General features: G+C 33.8%; 1 protein-coding gene across 1 annotated transcript; it reads right to left on the bottom strand.

Moving 5' to 3' along the window:
• Positions 1 to 1359: 1359 nt before the first annotated feature.
• Positions 1360 to 19088, bottom strand: LOC133180126 (cell death abnormality protein 1-like). The gene is made up of 6 exons (XM_061314700.1): positions 19073 to 19088; positions 16690 to 16911; positions 13997 to 14239; positions 2798 to 2935; positions 1599 to 1730; positions 1360 to 1514 (listed from the first exon to the last, which is right to left on the bottom strand). Exons 1-6 carry the CDS (start codon positions 19086 to 19088, stop codon positions 1360 to 1362), a joined length of 906 nt encoding a protein of 301 aa, XP_061170684.1.
• Positions 19089 to 20041: the final 953 nt, after the last annotated feature.

The following is a 20041-nucleotide window of genomic DNA, read 5'->3' as shown; positions in this document are numbered from 1 at the left end:
GTAGAACTTGTTTCCTTCAGTGTAATCGTCATCCTTTTGGTGGATTTTATATATGCTTTCCTTTTTAACCTTTAAAATATTCATTCATAAAAGCAGTGTAAAATATTCCCACTAAGAATCAAGGTAATCATTTAATAACAGACATATAGAAAACAAAAAAATGGCATGAAGCCTGTTTCTTTTTAAATATTAAAAAAGCAAGACTATAAGTAATAAGAGAATCATCAAAATTTAGTAAAAATCAAGTTTGGTTGGATTTTTAATACAAGAATTCATCAAAGAATAAAAAAATCTAGTTAAAAAAGATATTTATTTAAGAAATTTAACAGTATTTTATTTGTCTACCTTACGAAAATGAAAGCCAATGCAAATATGATAATAGCAGCAGCGCATGCACTTAAGACTCCAACCAAAGTTAAGGTATTCACGGATTGAATTGATGACACATGAGGATCTGTCTTTTCTTCTTGAAAAAAAGAAAATACAAAGTCTGACATTGACATCATTATGATTAATGGAATGAATTTAAACTTTATTAAAATTAGAATTAATTCTCTCTGAATGTGCTTTTTGATTATTTCAATAATAAAAAAAAACTGGTATGGTACAATTGTTTTTGACACATTATTTATGTTTCCTTATTACTCCCTTTACTTATTTATACATGTTTTTTTTTTTTTTTTTTTTTTTTGAGAGAAAAAAAAAATGAATAGGTTAGATGTTGTTCGTAAAATTGCTTTTTAAAATCGCATTGAAAAAAATTAAGTTTGATAATGAAAATTAAATATAATTATAACTAAGAAAAACAAACAAGTCTTATCTTTCTTTTTTTTTATTGTCTTCCCTTTTTACTCAAATGAATGTAATTTTTTTTTTTAAATTCACTTGAATATTTTAGTAGTAACAGCGTACTTAACTTCTATATGTGAAAGCAATTATTTTATTCATGATTCAAAAGAAAAAGTATTTAACAGTATATCCTTTAGAGTATTTTTAAAATTATAATTGATTATAAATATTCAATAATAATTCTCAAAACAACGCCTGAGTACAAATGTTGTTATAGATTTCCTGCGGTAAGATTAATTCTCAAATGAACAAATAAATAAAGGTCCAGGAAAGGTCCACCAACCTTCTAAGCACGATCCGAATACATGGTGACATGTTTGGTTGCATTTTGGTGGACAAAGATAAGAGCAATTTTCACCAAAATGCCCATCTTGACATACTGAAAGAGAAAGCATGGTAAACACAGTCAATAACAAACATTTATCAATAACATTCTTCTTTCTTAACGTTTTTTTAAACAATGAACTTTGTAAAGAATTTGCATGAATTAAAATTAAGGACATATTAAAATCATTTTATTTTCTTACAGTCGAAACATCTCATCCCGGTGAAACCTGTTAAACATCCTTCGACACAGGTCCCAGTTATATGGTCACATATTCCACTGATACAATTTATACTACAATGTTCCTCGCAATTTTGTCCGAAGGATCCCTTTGGACAATCTGTTAATTTAAAAAAAAGAAAAAGAATAACACATGTTAAGCAAATATGAAAAAGAGCATGACAAAAATACTTACATTTATTACAAAGTTCTCCAGCATATCCAGGATTACAGCTCAGTTCACAAAATCCGTTTTCTTTATTACAGGTGGTGCCATTCAGACAGTGTCCACTGCAGTTATGAATACAGTCAGGACCATAGGTTCCATTATTACATTCTATGATGGGTTTGTTCAGACATTAATTTAAATGTTCCGAATTTTTCTGTCATATTGATAATTTACGGTATGTAGAAAAGCATTTTTTTTTTGAAAGCTCTATGACTTGCGTAAGGAATTAGTATTTTAAGTTCACTTTTCCCCAGCTCTTTTGTACAGTTTTATTTAAAGTTGAAACGATCAATTTATTTCAGTATGGATTCAAACAAGAAATAAGATTCATGTAAAATTTATGTGCAAAGTATATATCAATACATCTATAATTATGTTCATAAGCTATATGTTTTCCTTACTAGTATCCTTGAAAATAAACCAAAGTACTAATATATTGCTGAAGTTAAAAGATAATTTAAAAAAAAACTTATTTCAAGTTCCAATTTTATAGTAAATTATAACATCATTTCCAAGACAAAAAAGTTACTGAAAAGGGAATATTTTTTTTAGTAAAATGAGTGGTGGAGAATTTTTTCCAATAATATTACGTTGGTCACACTGCTTTCCTATCCATCCAGCTGCACAACCTCCATCACAATTTCCGGTCACGTGGTTACATGAAATGTTTCCTTTACAATATCCTGGGCAATGTCTTTTACAATCCACGCCGTGCCGTCCCCATGCACATTCTGTTTTTTAGAATATTTTTTTTTATTAATTATACATCCACTGAATATTATTTCTATTATTTCTTATAAAAACCATTGCCTTTATCAGTCAGTAAATGTCACTTAGCAAGCAACCATCATAGATTTCTTGAGCAATGGCTCTTCCATCAAATGTATATACAATTACATACAGATATATAATACAATATTTAACATATTTAATTTTACTTTAAATCTTTTTTTTACAGATATACATGTAAATATAGACAATGAAATGTCTTTGTCTGTCAGTGTGGAATTAATGTCGCTGCCATTGCAGAAAAAGTTACGTAAGCGGGTTATGCATTTTTTGCAACACCTGCGACATTTATTTCCGTACTTACAACCAAATATTTTATTGTTTTATTAATATACACCAATTTTGCAATGCAATAGTATACGTGTTCGATATCGCAATTTTCATACCGTCTTTGCATGTCTGTCCGACATATCCGGGAACACATCCCAGACAAGTTCCGTTGACAATGTTACATCTCTGTTCTTGACAATTGATTGGACAAGGTATACTACAGTTACTTCCATAAACTCCCGATGATGAGCAACCTGATTAAAGTTAAAGGTTGACAAATATTTGACAAATATTTAAATTACTGAAGATCTATTATCTTATAATTCCTTTCCGTATTATTTGAAGAAATGAAATAATTTCTTGAACCTGTTTCATAAATAAGAGCCGCAAAAATTTAATTAGATCCTATTATTTTGGAGATTGTAAGAGACAAATTAACGATGGTACTTATTTTTTGAGTTTCCTTTTAACTCAAGATGTCATAATCTTTACAAAAAACCTGCTTTTTTTTTACATGTAAGTCTAATAAGAGAACAAATGAGGAAGTCCTGCAATATAACATCTGATGATTGATTCATTCCCTCTTTTCCGATAACGTTAAGAAATATAAAAGGTCCAAATTTGTAAAATTAATGAATTAATTAATGAAACAATAATATTAAAAGGTTGATCCCTATATATTTTGATTATTTTACTCATTTTAATTTTAATGCACACCGGAAATTAAAGAGTCGGATAACAAACCCAAACAATGTAAATACATAACTATATGCATGGCCGTAGGAACCGGGGGAACACGGGGGGGGGGGGGGGGGGCTTTTTTGCTGGTCAAGGAATTTTTGAAAGTTGATAGTGCCCCTACCCCCAATGAAAATGTATGGTTATTACCCCCCCCCCCCAACTGATATTGCTGTCTACAGGCCTGATATGGAATATGAAGTTGTTGATATTGAAATTCTTATACCTTTTAACCACTTAAACTTCTTTGCCACGCATGGTCACCGATTTTGATGAAACTTTGCCCATTATTAAAACTTGACACCAGAAACATAATATCAAATAAAATTTCGTTGCTATGTGTCTTGGTTGCCATGGTAACAGCCAGAAAAGTTGAAAAAATTGAGATTTTCAGCTACTTTAAATCTTTATTAAGCCTTGATAAAGACTAAGAAAAACAAACACACTATTCTCCCAAAATCATGACACCTTGTTGCCACTTATGCTATAAAAAAACTATTTAGAATTTATCTCTAAGTAAGTGGTAACCATGGGTACATTTGGAATACATTTTAGATGCTGAAAAATGCTGAAAAACGCTCAATATTCACAAATGATAGATGTTACATGATCAAACTCAATCAAAAACCTAAGAAAAACAATGAAAAATATTTACCTTATGTAATTAGGTATTACCAATATTATTCTAAAAATAACTTTCATGGTTGCCATGGTAACACAGTGTCACCATGCAAAGTCTGTTGCTATGATTCGATTAATGCTACTATTTTGAGGGAAAACAATAAAATTCATGACTGGCAAATATTATACAGTTATGGAATGTATGGGAAATAGCAAATTTATGGTTCCCCGAGGGAGGAAACTATTTCCCGAGGCGGCGAAGCCGCCGAGGGAAATAGTTTCCTGCCGAGGGGAGCCATAAATTTGATATTTCCCGAGTACCCATTTCATAGCTGTTTTATTATACCGAAACAAACAAAGGAGATTTATTAACAAGAGACTTAGACATTTTTAAAACAATATAGAGGCATTTATATAAATAATCAAAAATGCATGTGATTCCAATTTTGTTAAATATATAATGCATCAATACGAAAAAAATATTAATTTCACTAACATTTCGAAGGATTACCGTTGTCCTCTTTTTGCTTAGAAATTCCAGTATGATTTTGACATGGCATGTTAAAATGTTTTGACGTCATAGTTACATTGCTAATAACATTACGTCAAGGACTCGAGATTCCTTGAACGCTCCGCCCACTGTTCATTTTAATTGGTTAAAATTAATAATAAATATTCATGAGGGAGTAGTCCCAGGGAGTAGCTCTGATTTTCCAGGGAGTAGTCCTCAGATGGGAGAAATAGTATCTTCTCTGGGAAATAGACATTTTTATGGTATTAATTTTATATAGAGTAATAAGAGTAGAGGTATAATAAACATCCTTAGGATCTTGCAACATCGACAACATAAGAATAATTAGGATTAATTGTTACTTCGCAGTGTAACCATGGAAACAACGTACTTGTTGTTTAAAGTGATTTTTTTTTTTTTTGCTGCTTTAGGAATTTACTAACCTTTTAATCAAGAAACATATTATTTGACTCACCTTGAATAGTACTTATCTGGTAGAATTAAAGTTGAATATCATATATTGATAAAGTTTATTGAAAAATACAACACTGTTGCTATGGTTACCAAGAAGGGAAAATGTTCGATTTTGTTAATTCTATGTCAATATTAGACCCTATGTGCCAGCTTTTTGCATCCAGTTAGAGATTGGGTGGTAGTCAAAATTGAAAGTCAGGTTAGTTGATCACATATATCAATCATAAAAGTTTTGGGAATCTACATACAAGGGTACGTATCCAAGGAAACAGAGTATTTTTCAGATTTTTATGCATGTTTTTTCGCCTTATTTCCATAGCAACGCACTATTTAAAGAATTGAAATTGAATTCTTTGAAATGTGAAAATTAGGGTAACACCAAGGCCTTTAATTATATAGAAATATGCTTTTTAAAAAGATAGGACAAGATTAAAACACTAAGAGAGTAAATTTAAAATCCCTTCGTGGTATTAAAACCATGGCAACCATTGCCAACCTGTAAGAAGTATCATATTTTGTCCTTGGTATATGTTACAAGGATGTCTTGTCTATTATTTGCTTGCATTCAACCTATAATTGTTTTTATTCTTGAGTGTATGACTTTATAAAATTAAAGGAACAAAATTATCACTTTTGAATACTTTGTTTCCATAGTAACGTATGTTATAGTTGATTTACCAAACATGTTTATCATGCATTTAAGACATCAGGCCTTCAACTTTCAGAAACAGTCATTGCCACTTGTTTGCTTTGCTGCAAACGTTAACTGTGGGACTCTCAACATGTTGAAAAATGCCATTTTTCAAACTTTACGACATGTTGCTATGGTAACCATGACACGAAGCAAACAATTTTTGCCTGATTTGAATTTACGGTATCAAAGACTTTTATCATAGAGAGTTTGGAGAAATTCTGAGACTATGCGTGCCACAGCTCCTATATAAAATTCAAGTCATTACAGAGAATGGCTCTCTGTAGTCCAAAATATCTTACATTTTCCTGGCTTTTTTACGATTTTGATATTTTTCGTGCCAGGAAAACGTCAGAACCGGCGCCATTACGAAAACTGGAAAATCGCCGCCTTTAACTGGAGGCGGCAATCTCGGGTTGATTTTCAATACTTGTGAACCGAATTAAATGCTGAATTCACAACTTATCAATAGAACAATGCCTTTAGTACTCATCAACATCGTTTTTATGGTTTGTTTTATATAAAATATATAGTCCGGTGAAAAACATTTTATCAGACCGTTGAGTTTGGTTTTCAATTCGTGCATTTTAAAATCTTGCAAGACCTGTATCGAAATGTAGAGTGATATTTTCTTTTTGTCGATATTGGTGAGTATTAGAAGCATTGTGCTGTTGATAGATTGTAAGTTCGGCATTTAATTCAGTTCGCAAGTATCGAAAATCAGCTCCGGTTGGAGACGGCGAAATTTCCAGTTTTCGTAATGGCGCCAGTTCTGACGTTTTCCTGGCACGTAAAATATCAAAATCATAAAAAAAGCCTTGAAAACGTAAGATATTTCGGACTACATGCCCTGGAATTATTTGAAATTTTGCCGTCTTTCGATAAACTTCCTACATTGACATAATACACTTTAAAATTATGTTAAATTATATAATAAAGCGCACAACCACCTCTCAGCACTTTTTAAACATGGTAGGAATAATATCTACATGTGTAAATTATAATAATTTATAGTGAAGTGCGATATCGTTCAACGTTTGAGATTTTGGAGGGGCTATACACATATTCTTTTACGTTAGTGCATAAGTGTGTTGTACTGATGCTGTATATGAGATCTATACATTTTCAATTTAATTAGACTCGAAAAAATTGATGAATACATTCAAGAATATGTCTTCATTTTTGTCAATTCATGCTTGTTTTATTTTATTTTTCATATTGACATGCTTCAATAATAGCTTGATCTACGGCTCAAGTATAGAGAAACAGCTATCAAATTAGTCCGTGACGTCAACGCAGTCATTGCAGCGGTATCAAAAGTGGCTTAAATTCTACATTCAAATAGTGTTTTTATGGCAAAATGAGTTACACATAGATTTATGTTAAGATTATTTTTTAAAGAAAAGACTGTATTTGAGTGTGTATGAAAAAGAACATTAGTATTTATTCGCCAAGATTCACTTGTATAGTTTTAACGTGACTTCATTTAATCATTTTTCTCTGCATATCACAGGATGAACCTACATCATTCTGTCAATTGAGTGGTACCTGAGAGGTCTTCAATGGTCACTAGACCTCTGTCATTCAGTTACCTCTCATTACATCTGAGGGACCCATCAACTTTTATTTAAAGTGCCGAGCGCTGGGTCCAAAACAGTTGCTACCTATTTTTTTTATCGAGTTAGGTCAGTCGCGGCCGTGGTTCGAACACCTTCGGATTACGGAGCTATCAAGACGAAGGACACGGCTGGAGAGCACCCCTTCACTTTTCCTGTCCGATAGTTTACAAGCGGCAAAAACAAATAAATCAGAGAAGGAAGGGAATCCATAGAAAATGATGAAAGACCCGGAAGACTAAGAAATATGACGGCACTATTGTTGACGTCGTGCGCGACGTAGTAAATGATGCTTTATGATGTATATAAGGTCTATTACGACGTCTTAAAATAAAGACAGTTGAAAAACAAAAATTAAAAACACGTACTTAAAAGAAAAATTAAAAGTTATGAGCACAGATAGAACATTAAATATCTTAGACATATCTCGTAATTATAACGTACTTTTAAGAAAATCGTTTTTGACAGATTCATAAAACACGAAGGGTGTTCAAAGAGTTCACCATAAACAGTATCAAACTTTGTTATCATACAACAATTCAGGATTAGCATATATCAGATGTAATTTTTAGTATTGTTGTTGAGCAAAGTTTCATTCCATTTGATTAAATGAATCTTATGATACCTGCCTCTTAAACGTACAAGTAGTAAGGGCGGACGTTTACCCCCCCCCCCCCCCGCCCCAAACAATGGGGGTGTATTGTATTGAAGAACAATGGAGAGAACAATAGGAAAGACAATGCAGTGACCCTGACCTAGTTATGGTTACTGTGAATGAGCACGGGTATTTAAATGATGATGAAATGGGATACAGGAGTACTTACACGAATGAATGAACACGTGCATTTGAATGTCAAAGTTGGGAGGGAGAGCAAGAGAAGGACAACAAGTCTTTTAAGACTTTGTCATCAAAAGAAATGTTGAGATTGCTCGCGCGCACCACCGCCGCCGCGGAACACATAGACCCCGGAGACCGAAGCTACCGGAAACCGTGGACTCCGGAACCCGCGGACTCCGGAACTATTTTAGATGATAAATCGTATATTTTTGATCGAACTGCGCAGACTGGTTTAATTTGTGGAGGTTTTTTTTTTTTTTTTTTTTTTTGGGGGGGGGGGGTTAAAGCATATAATACCCTTTACTCGCAAATCGTTTCACTACTGCAGAGGATGACAACAAAATACATTCTCAGATCTTCCGAAAGCAAAGACCTGTTTCCTGGCAACCAACAATACAATTGTACGGTTATATTACCGAAATGATTGGTGTTTACGGACCAATGGACAGTAGAACTAAGCGAATTCTATGTTAAGGGCATTGCCAAAACCATAAAGAGCTCTTTATATACTGCAATGTCTGCGACATGTCCGCTGTGAGCCAACAGTACAGACCGTTGCTAAGACGTATCGTTTTGGAGTCTTACAAAAATCAAATCTTCACGAGATCATACCAAGTGCCACTGCGAATCCGAGTTTGAAAAAAAAAAATACGCGTAGAAATAAGAGATAAAGACAATGAACGTGCTTCCTTTTGAACGGGGAAGTCGTACTCACTCTCAATTTTCGATTGTCAGCCATACCTTATCAATCGTGTTCTTCTACTTAAAAGGATCTTCGTTTTGATGCGTCCTTCATTCGTGTTTTCGACGTTTACCCGTTCACATCATGGATAACAAAGGCTTCTATAAGAAAATTTATATCTCTGACCCTAGAGTCTGGGTGACGAAAGACGTATACATCATCCAACGGAAGCCAGGACATGGTCGCAAAATGGTTAAAAGAGTCAAAAAGACAAGACCTTTAAGCAGCTGTACCAGCAATTTTCCCCAGCAGAGGCAGCAGTAAAAAGAGCAAATTCTGTGCATAAAGAGACCGTCAAAGAAGGAAGACCACATATGCCGCTGAAGAGAGAGATCAAAGACAATGATCACGAACCACCTGGAGAAAGGGTTCGAATGTTATAATTAAATAAGACATGAATAGGACAAGCCGTCATTTGCACGAAGATCACCATGTCGTCCACATCTTGCAACATCTGCCATAAATCTTTTTCCCGCACAGATGCCTTAAGAAGACACGAAAGAACCGCTCATAAAAGGCAACATCCTTACCGTCGAGGCATTCATGTCGACGGCGGTCATAACTAATTTGAATTTCAGCATCCATTTACCATGGTCATTGCGGGTCCTACAATGTCGGGAGAGTCAACATGGATGAAAGAGCTGTTACTTCAAAGACAGAATTTCATCTCACCGTCTCCTGACCGAATCATTTGGCTGTATAAAAGATGGCAGCCCTTGTATGACGGCCTCAAGAGACAAATACCTATCCTTGAGTTCATCCAAGGACTACCTGCCGACCTTGACAGCGACGATTTTCAGGATCCCGACGAAAATACACTTTTAATCATCGACGATCTCATGAAAGATTCCACTACAAATAAAGATGTATGTAAAATATTTGTGGAGGGCGACCACCACAGAAATATGAGCATAGTTTGCATCATGCAGAACCTTTCAACAATGGAAAAGAAAATAGGACGATGAACCTGAACAGCCAATATTTGGTTCTCTTTAAGAATCCGCGAGACAAACTGCAGATCTCTACCCTCGCTCGTCAAATGTATCCTGGACATTCCAACATATTGCTAGATGCCTATCACAAAGCCGTTGATGAAACGCCTCACGGATCCCTTGTCGTCGATTTAAAGCAAATTACACCAGAATCTAAGCGATTACAAACCAATATCTTCTTAAAAAAATTACCTCCTGCCGATTTCAGCGAGGATACAATCAAGCAAAGTGAAAACAACATTTTGCAGCCCTTTTGCCTTGATTGTGGTCTCGTGTTTGCTACATCTTAAGACTTGGGCCGTCACACCGCACTTGGCTGCAACTGTGAGGAAGACTCAGAGGAAGACACTGACACCAGTGATCAAACAGATGATGAGGACGATACAGTCGGCTTTGATATGATGATCAACACCGTCTGGAACCAACATGACCCTTTATTCCAAGACCAAGTTACCAAATTAGTCCAAAAATGGGATCCAACGGAAAAAGCCAGAGAAACGACCATGAAACGGATGCTGGAAGAAGACAGAGATTTACTATTGACAAATTATAAAGAACAATTTAAACTGTCTGCTTGCCTCATGAAATGTGCGTTGCAGAGGAACATTCGTCATGAATTCTCTCTCTTATCAATGAAAATGACGTGCCTCTTGAAGATGCAATATTATGCATTCTCGACAAACACCATGTGAAGTTTAATCACCTCTGTCAAGAAAATAAATAAATTAACACGATTATTTTGTAATGATATTTTTGTATTATTTTGTATTGTTGAACATTGAAATTAAGTCCGAATAAAATCACAAAAGAATCACAGTGTTTTGTTTTTGTCATTACATTCTCCACCACCACCACAACAACTACTACCACCACCACAATTTGGTGGGGTTAGTTTTAAAAAATATAAGTTCTATCTGCGTTCTGTAAACCCGCACAGTATGCATTTTGTAAAATGCACACATAATTTTTTTCTACAGAAATACTTTTGATCTCTAATTTTTTTCACCCAGAATGTTATTTATCATCTAAAATAGTTCCGGAGTCCGCGAGTTTGGGAGTCCACGGTTTTCGGTAGCTTCGGTCTCCGGAGTCCACGTGTTCCGGCGGCGGTGCGCGCGAGCAATCTCAACATTTCTATTGATGACAGTCTTAAAGTACTTGTTGCTCTTCTCTTGCTCTCCCTCCCAACTTTAACATTTCAATACCCGTGTTCATTTATTCGTGTAAGTGCTCCTGTATCCCATTTCATCATCATTTAAATACCCGTGCTCATTCACAGTAACCATAACTAGGTCAGGGTCACTTCATTGTCTTTCCTATTGTTCTCTCCATTGTTCTCCAATACAATAGACCCCCATTGTTAGGGGGAGGGGGTTAACGTCCGCCCACACTACTCATACAAATTTTGTTACCAGCAGGGGACACTTAGCAGCATCATTACGTCAAAAACGTTAAGCTAGGTTTCCAAAAAATACTTTTGACATTTTGTTTGCTAACAGTTGTTTCGGAAGCATTAGTTTGACACGATTTCTCTTTTTCCCGCGTAAATCTGTTTTTGAAAAATCCACAACAGTAAAGGTCCATTTCTCCATCATTGAAAGTATTAACATTTATTTCGATATTTCTGATAATCCATCTCCTAGAAGATCATATATTGTCAGAAACAATGTCTTAATTACCATATAAACCGTCTTTTATATTTGGACACACAAATACAAAACTCAATTAACATGTTCTCTACTTCCTTGAGTACTTTCAAGAGTTTACTTTAGGTTTTTTTTCAGAGTGCAACTCAAAATTGTAGCTAGTCGCTGCTCCATGGCGTTATTTTTTGTGCTTTTTCTTATGAGGACGGCCAATATTCCAAAAAAGATTTCTTTCAAGGCAGTAAAACATTAAGTATGTACAACACACTCACCCTTGAAAAATTCCTGTCGTTTAATTTTCGGTATTTTTGTATATATTATACATGACAATATCTACTATGTTTATGCACATTTTGGACAAAATCGTTCGAGTCGTATTTTGACAGAAGTTCCAAAAGTTACCCCCCCCCCTTTAGCTGTTCACGAGGAGAAGAAATTTTCAATCAACCAACTATAAAATCCTTGATTTTCAAAAAAGTCGGGATAGCCTAACTAATTCGTTTGACCAATAAACACACAAATATTGTAATTTTGTAGAAGTATATATCGACATAAATGTTTTTGAAGACCTTAAACTGAAAACCTATGGTTCATCTTAGTCTTGAACTTTTACTTTTTTATCTTTTACTTTGAAAATGGTATTTACATTTTATTTTCTCAGAATTTTCAAATAAAAGGCGTTTTTAACTGTAGATTTTATCATTTATAGGCAATTTTTACTACGAACCCCCCCCCCCCTCTTTACCCCATTACTTTTCTTTTTTTATTTATTTTTTTTTTTTTTTTGCGACACAGACTATTCGAGCTTGATGAAACATCGGATAAATTTCAGATATATTTAGTCCATTGAATTCCTGAAGGACTAATTTTTTAATTCGTGTATGCATTTTAAATATTGACTACTAGTATGTTTTGTATTTAAGTAAAACTCACTTAGGATTTTATGCCCACGTGTCCGGTATGTAGTCCATACATATGCATTCATATTTCATACCTGGATATGAAATTCAACTGACATTGAAATTTAGTTTTATTTAATGAATTTAATTTTATTTCTTGTTAAAGTGAACTCACAATGGCGTATGTTCAATTCCTCTGTAATATAAATGGAATATTTATAGTTTCTTAACATTTTCAAACAAAGGAGTTTTAGGGGATAACCCCCACCCCCCGATATTGTATGCATACTTCCGTTGCTTTTATAGATAAAACGGAAACTTCGTATTCGTCCATTATCAAACTTTAAATACTTCATTTATTTTAAAACGATTCATGTGAATAATGATATATAAAACGTTTTGTTTTGATTCGAGGAAATGTGAACCGACACTGTTCACAGTGTCAGACAGAAGGTTGGGCAGTTTGCTGCAATGAGATATTCATTAATTCAAATAATTTCTGTAAACAATTTTTTTCACTTAAAGGACTTACTTTGTATATATTGTAGTTTTTAGTTCTCGAGTTCATCAGCCCAGTCTGACTGTAAATGTATCTGTGTATTCGTGAAAAACATAATTGTTCGGAAAACAAAAGGAATAACTCAATTAAGGGAGGGAAAAAAACATATCCCACATTTTTAGAGTTGTTCCTCTTTGACCAGTGAACTTCTATATAACATATAATATTTTGTTATTTGTTTGTTTGTTTTTTTATATATATAAAAGAAGAATAAAAAATATTTATTTGGTGAATGCATTTTTATAAGATAGACCTGTAATCGGAATGTTATGTAGCCAACTGTAACGGGAAGAAAATGTAACAAAAATTTTCAGATGGAAAATGCTGTGCTTTGATCACGGATTCGATTTACATAATATGAAATTAAAGAAATTTAAAGGGTAATCTTTCGTTTCTTCCTTTTCATAGAGTTGAGGGGTTTAATTAAAAAAATAATCAATGATAGGATTTGGTACTCATAAAGAAATCACAATCAAGCCCCTAATCCCATTTTTCTGTTTCCACTTGATACATCGGGATCGTATCGCTCGTCATTTTGACGCTTTATTAGTAACGTCAAATTTGACGTCACATTAAACGTTTAATTGAAATCGCAAGAGTTATCTCCCCCACTCTGTTGTAAGTCTTTTAGTCCCAGTTTTACTGACTGTAAATTATTCTAACTTTGGAAGTCTAGATTTTTTTGCACCATTTTAAAGAAATAATGACTACATAAATTATCAAGTGCAAATATAAAATTTTGAACTGCTCTGTGATCCCATTTTTGCAGTTTTAAAATATGAATAATTTTGAACTATATTAAGGTTTATGAAATTTTGAAATTAAAAATAAAACCATTATTTTTTCTTCTTTCTCTCTCTCCCTCTCTTTTAATTTGTTAAAATATTTATGCCAATTTTGAATATGTTAAAAGGTTATGGCAGAAGTTCGCGGACTTTCCGAACAGCCCTCCTATTACAATAACAATTAAACCAATTTGAAAAACAACCTTGTATTTTCACTTCACATAATTCTGTGTACAAATTTCCATTGGAGTATCCTTCAGGGTATTTAACTCCCTCCAGTCTTTCGTTGTAATAGATGACATAACGACCATAACCAATACATGTTGTATTGAAATTTAAGGGAGGTAATGGAAGTGTGTTCTTGTAACATAGATAGCCGTCTTCTCTTTTAGAAGTGTCAGATATATATAGGGAAAATCCAGCAAATCGGCCCCTTTGCCTCAGCTCTGAAAGTAAATTACATGGAAAATCAAAACTCTGAATAACGTGAAGTTAAGATTAAATTTGATTTTGGTAGCTGTCTTATATGAAAGCGTATTGCTGCCAGTTTATGGCAATATCGTACCTACAAGATACTAAGTCGTACGTAGGAGATGATTATAAGTCGTTTTTACAAGATATAATATGAACGTAAGAGATACGAAGTCGTACTTACGCCATAACAAGTCGTAGGTACGAAAAAATAAGTCGTAAGTACGAGATAATAAGTCGGTATATGTATAACGACTTCTACTGAGTCCTTATAATGAAATAATAAGTTGTTATAACGAGATAATTAGTCGCTATTACGAGAAACACAGTTGTTCTTCGAGATAATATATCGTAATTACGAGATAAGAAGTCGTTATATTGACTTTTACTTACATTAAATTTACAGAATGATGCAATAAATATTCGTACAAATTGGCGGCGTGTTTACATTCGGGACGAAAGTAGGTCAGTCTAAAAACGTACATAAGACGTTTTCAAAGTTAATAAAACAATTTAAACTTACCTAGTACTTTGTCAAATGTCCTTTCAATCTAATTACACTTAATTAACGCAATCTGTGAGGAATTGATTGGTAGAGGCTTCTTTTGTGATCCCAGTCCAGATATTCTGAATCTCGTGGAAGAGGTCATCCCTACTCCCAATCCTCCCAAATCGCGTCTGAAGCTTCCTTTTAATCAACGGTTTTCAATAACATTAAATCTGGGTATTGTGCCGGCCAACTCATGGTAGAAATATTTTTTCTGTGAAGGAATTGTTGAGTGTTTCTAGCCCGATGCACCGGAGCATTGTGCTGAAATATGTAATTTTCGGTAGGAAAATGACGGACTATAACTGGCCACAAGTTCTCATCAAGGATCTCCTGATACTTCTCAGCATTAATATTGCCATTTACAGATGTTATAGTTCCCACACCGTCCCATGCTATACATTCCCAGATCATCGCTTCATAACATGGCTTACCCTGTCGTGGTGTCATTAGATCAGGCCTCCATCCCTCGTCCCTTTTGCGCCACACATATACATGGAAATTATGTCTAATCATGATTTTAGATTCATCAGAAAAAAATCACATTACTCCAGTAATTATCAATTGTCAATCGTTTTTTTTTCTCTTCACCATTTCAATCTTTTGTTGTTTTTTTTTTTTTTTTCTGGTTACCCTCTTTTACAACTTTTTCCCTAGACACACATCTCGAGTACCCATGTTTGTGAAGACGGAGTTGTACCCTACGTTTAGCAATGTGATTATCACCAAGAGTCTCCTCGCAGATTTTTAACATCATTAGACAACTTCTTACTCTTTCTACCCATTTTCTTTTAGACTTGTAGATTTCCGGAAATACAGCAGGCGACAACAAAATCACAAGACCTTTCGATGTTACATCACTTTACTATGTTAAAAATAACAATTGAAATTCTATTGCTATTTTTAACCAACTTTTATTTTAGCTAAAAAAGAGAATGTAATTACGCCGCAATTTTGTACGAATATTTATTGCATCATACTGTACTTAGTCGTGATAGTGAGATAATAAGGGGTAACTACGACATATACATAGTTGTAATAACGAGTTAATGATTCATAATAACGAGGTACTTAGTCGTACAAACGAAATTATATGTCTTAATTACGAGATACTAAGTCGTACATGTACGAACGAGATAATAAGTCGTATTTACGACATAAACCAAGTCATAATAACGAGGTACTAATACGCACGTAGCAAGGAGGGGGGATACCAACCCCAAAATGAGCATTTATTAGAAATGTTATGTCTCTCAGTTGATTGGATACGCGAGAGCATGCTCTATATACGTACGAAAAAATTATAAAACAAGGCAAGCTATTAACAAACAAGTTAATGAAACAAGATTATCAACAGTCTCGTTTAAACTTTTAATTTTACAAGTTCAATGGTCGATACTTTTACCTTGTCATCAATTCCAATCTATCACTAAGAAAAAATACTGAATGACGTTTTATACTAATTATTAGGCCATTATTTACAAACCGAATTGTCTACGGATTTTTTCTATCATGAAATGGAGCACACGGCGGGAGTGACCGGTCGGTAAGGCACCTGCTACCACCTCTGATGTTTTAGATGTCCGTGTTTGCTTTGTTCCTGATTTATTTAGTTTAAAAGGACTTTTGAGCTTAATAAATACTGTTCGTTAAGTCCATATTTCATTTATAGAATAATTTCTTTAAGTAGGAGATAAAATAATTTTGACCAATTATCATGTACTCATAAGTCATCTTTTGCAATATATGTCTGTCATGTTAATAAAGCTAATTTAAAAATGGTATTTACGTTTTTTTTTAAAATAGTTAAACAAGAATTGAACAATGTTTTTGCTTTTATGCGCTGATATACAGTTTGTATTCAAACGAAGACCATACCATAACCTGTTTGATTTTTAAAATCTATGCTGATGCTGTAAATGCTGTGAGTTTCACCGAGATCAATCATCGACCATACTGTTTTGCGCGGAGCGGCTTGACCTATCTCGTATGTCTTCATACATGTATTTTTATCGCCATCAACAACTTTGTCTGGACCACACTTAGGAATACATGGAAACTCCGTGGATTGTGTGGCTGTTTTTCCTTTTAATAATTCACCTGTAAAGGCAAAATGATTCTTTTTTCAGATAAAGTTAAAAAATGTAGGGAAAAATCCTTCCAAAGGTAAAAAAAAAAAAAAACTTTTCAAACATGAAGTTTGACGTTATGCTCCACCGCAAGCAAAAAAGATAGGTAGGTATGTAGCAACCGCTAATGATAAAACGCCGCTTAATGACAGAAATATCATTAAGCGTTGCAACTCAACACTTAATGTCATATATCATTGCATTAATAGTTGATATTCTCAACCGCTTAATAATATAATTCTTTCATTAAGCGGCGATTTAGCATTAGATGTTAATGTCAACTATGCAATAATTTATGGCATTAAGCATTGCAATTGCAACGCTTAATGATACTTTTATCATTAAGCGGAGATTTATCATTAGCGGTTGCTACACAAGTATGTAAATCTTGAAGTATATATTAATCAAGATTCCTCCTAAGATATAGATGTGATACCTGCTCCCTTAAGGCATCTGGGTCCCGTTTCATAAATATTGGTAGATTTTGAACTTCATTTTAGTCTACTTACGGGCGTACGCCAGAACTTAGTCAGGGGTATTTTGTGTTTCACGCAGCGGCGTAAACCTAGTCGTAAAATATACGCTTATCCTGACAAAAAATACTATTGTAAACTATAGTTAACTATCGTTTACTATGGTTAACTATAGTAAATCAAAGTTGCAAAGTTTTCACTAAAGTAAATCAAAGTTGCAAAGTTTTTACTATAGTAAATCAAAGTTAATTCCAAAGTTTTCACTATAGTCAATCAAAGTTCCAAAGTTTTCACTGTAGTAAATCAAAGTTCCAAAGTTTCAACTATAGTTAATTAAAGTTTTCCCTATACTTAATCAAAGTTTCAAAGTTTTTTCATTAGTTTAACAACTTATGTATTTTTTTTTTTTTTTTTTATTTTTTTTTTTATTATTATTTAGCCGTTTTAGGGGAGGGGGTGGATATGGGGTTGGTTGGGGCTGGTTTTTGTTGTACATCTTTAGGCTCTGGACTAAGTACTTGACAACGCAGCATTGCACATGCGCAAAAAAATAAACATGCGTACTATATACATGTATGTAGAATAACAATTTTTTGTTTAAAAAAAAATAGGTGGTCCAACATTGAGAAAAACATGCGACTTTTTGAATTTAATATTCATTTTTCATTACGTTTTAAAATCCAATAAAATTCGGTGTCAAAACTTTTTCCTCAAGATATTTTGAATTCAAAGTAAAAATTGTTGATTCAATGAATAAAATTGGTGGGAACAGGTATACAGAGAGTAATAAGAGGAGTCAAATTATCTACTTTTGATAAGTTTATCCAAATTAAACCGACCCCGACCGAATTATATAAAGAAGGAGGCTACATAAGTATTATTAATAATTTCATCGTTAAACTTCATTCTTTTGTTGAAATATGATTTACAAACTACTTGATTTATTTTTAAACATGTCTTCTGGACTGCAATTGCTTTTAGCGTAATAAATTTTGCATTTATTTCGATCGGGATCGGTTTTATTTCAATTGGGATTGGTTTTTGTCTTAACATTTAGAAATATTTCCTAAATTCGGCTCTTCAATCAAATTTGTCAGAAAAAATATGCCTGTACTTTATTTCTTTTCAATACGTCGCATGTTTTTTATGAGTTTATCTATAGATTCAATTATATTTATTTAAACTATTTATGTATTTAACATTCAAGAAGATTATAAAAAAAACATCTGTTTGCTTTCTTGATATCGGTATGTTATAAGATATTTATATCATACAGCAAATTTTAAGCTTAAGAAAATATCTCAATTGCAAGCAAAATAATTTTTTAAAATTTTCTCCGAAATAAAATCTCAAAAAAGAGAGAAAAAAGTTATGAGTTTTTATCATTTTTCCAATGGTGAAAGTATACATTGATATTTTTATGTGTATTGAACAGGCTTTAATCAAAATTATTATCCTGTTATCATCTAATGGAATATTTAAATGCTCTATAAAATTTTCATTGGAGATAAATAAAAAAAAATCGTACACTTACATGAATATAATGATGACAATAGAGTCTAGAAATGATCGTATGAAAAAAAGGGGGGGGGGAGGGGGGTCTCCCCTGTATAATTCTTGTTACTGGTTTGATTAAAATGAAATATTTTCGAAATTTACCACCATACTGATGCATTTTTAAATCATATAAAGTATAAAGGCATTTGAAACAATTGCCAAATTTTTAAATCGAAAATAAAAGAGTTTAACGGAATCACTTTCTGTTTTAGTGCCAGCCTGAACAGCTGTTGAAGTGGGCGTCTAGCAGTAATATTAGCAACAATTTCCTAATAAATAGAAAAAATTATGATATTTCTATAACTTTTTTTAAGTCACTCCGAACTAGATTTTTTAAGGATTATTCCTTGCATTGTGTCAAGTTAATTCAATCAGTAATAAAACTAGATTCGCTTGCACACAGTTTCCTAAGAAATGAAACAGAAAAAAAGAGTACATATGCGCACATACGTCCTCGGAGGTGGCTTGCACAATTGTGATGAAAATTTGCAGAGATTTTGATTGGAAACTCTTGTTGTCAGTCTATATTCAAAATTTTCTAAATGTCCACCGTTGCCATGGAAACAGAAAAATGTGATTTTTTTGTCCATTTTCCCCAGTTTATATGACAGAAGTCATTATCAAGACCGGTACTAGAGTAGGGGAAGCTGCCCCTGCTACGTCTGTTAAGATTACCGATCTCACCGTGCGCCGCATGTCAGCGGAGGGAAAGAGTGGTTAGAAACATATAGCCCCACTGCTAGACCAGTTAGGGAAGAGTGCGGCTGTGGAGATGAAGTCTCAGGCTGTTGATCTAGTTAAAAAATTTGCTGACGTCTTTGATGTAGATGACCTTGACCTCGGACCCGGGGGAGAAAAACAATATGTTGAAGGCCGGAGTTATCCAGCCGTCTTTCCTCATACTCGGCGTCCGCCCCGGTTTTAGTTAGGAAGAAGGATGGTAGTGTCCGCTGGTGCGTGGACTACAGAGCCCTGAATAAGGTGACAGTCAAGGACACGTACCCTCTGCCACTCATCGAGGAGTGCTTGGACACGCTAGCGAGAAACCGCTGGTTTTCCTAAACTGGATGC

This window comes from Saccostrea echinata, unplaced genomic scaffold (assembly GCF_033153115.1).
Source record: "Saccostrea echinata isolate AGI-Se365-2 ecotype Australia unplaced genomic scaffold, CSIRO_AGI_Sech_v1 ptg000006l, whole genome shotgun sequence".
Taxonomy (NCBI): Eukaryota; Metazoa; Mollusca; class Bivalvia; order Ostreida; family Ostreidae; genus Saccostrea; species Saccostrea echinata.
The sequence above is the reverse complement of the archived record's forward strand: the minus strand, read 5'-3'. Positions and strand labels throughout refer to the sequence as shown.

Coding starts and splice junctions, on each gene's coding strand:
- LOC133180126 (XM_061314700.1), bottom strand. Junction 2,936..13,996: donor ATGTGAAGTGAAAATACAAG/GTTGTTTTTCAA, acceptor AACTTTAATCAG/GTTGCTCATCATCGGGAGTT. Junction 1,515..1,598: donor TGGATATGCTGGAGAACTTT/GTAATAAATGTA, acceptor TTAAATTAACAG/ATTGTCCAAAGGGATCCTTC.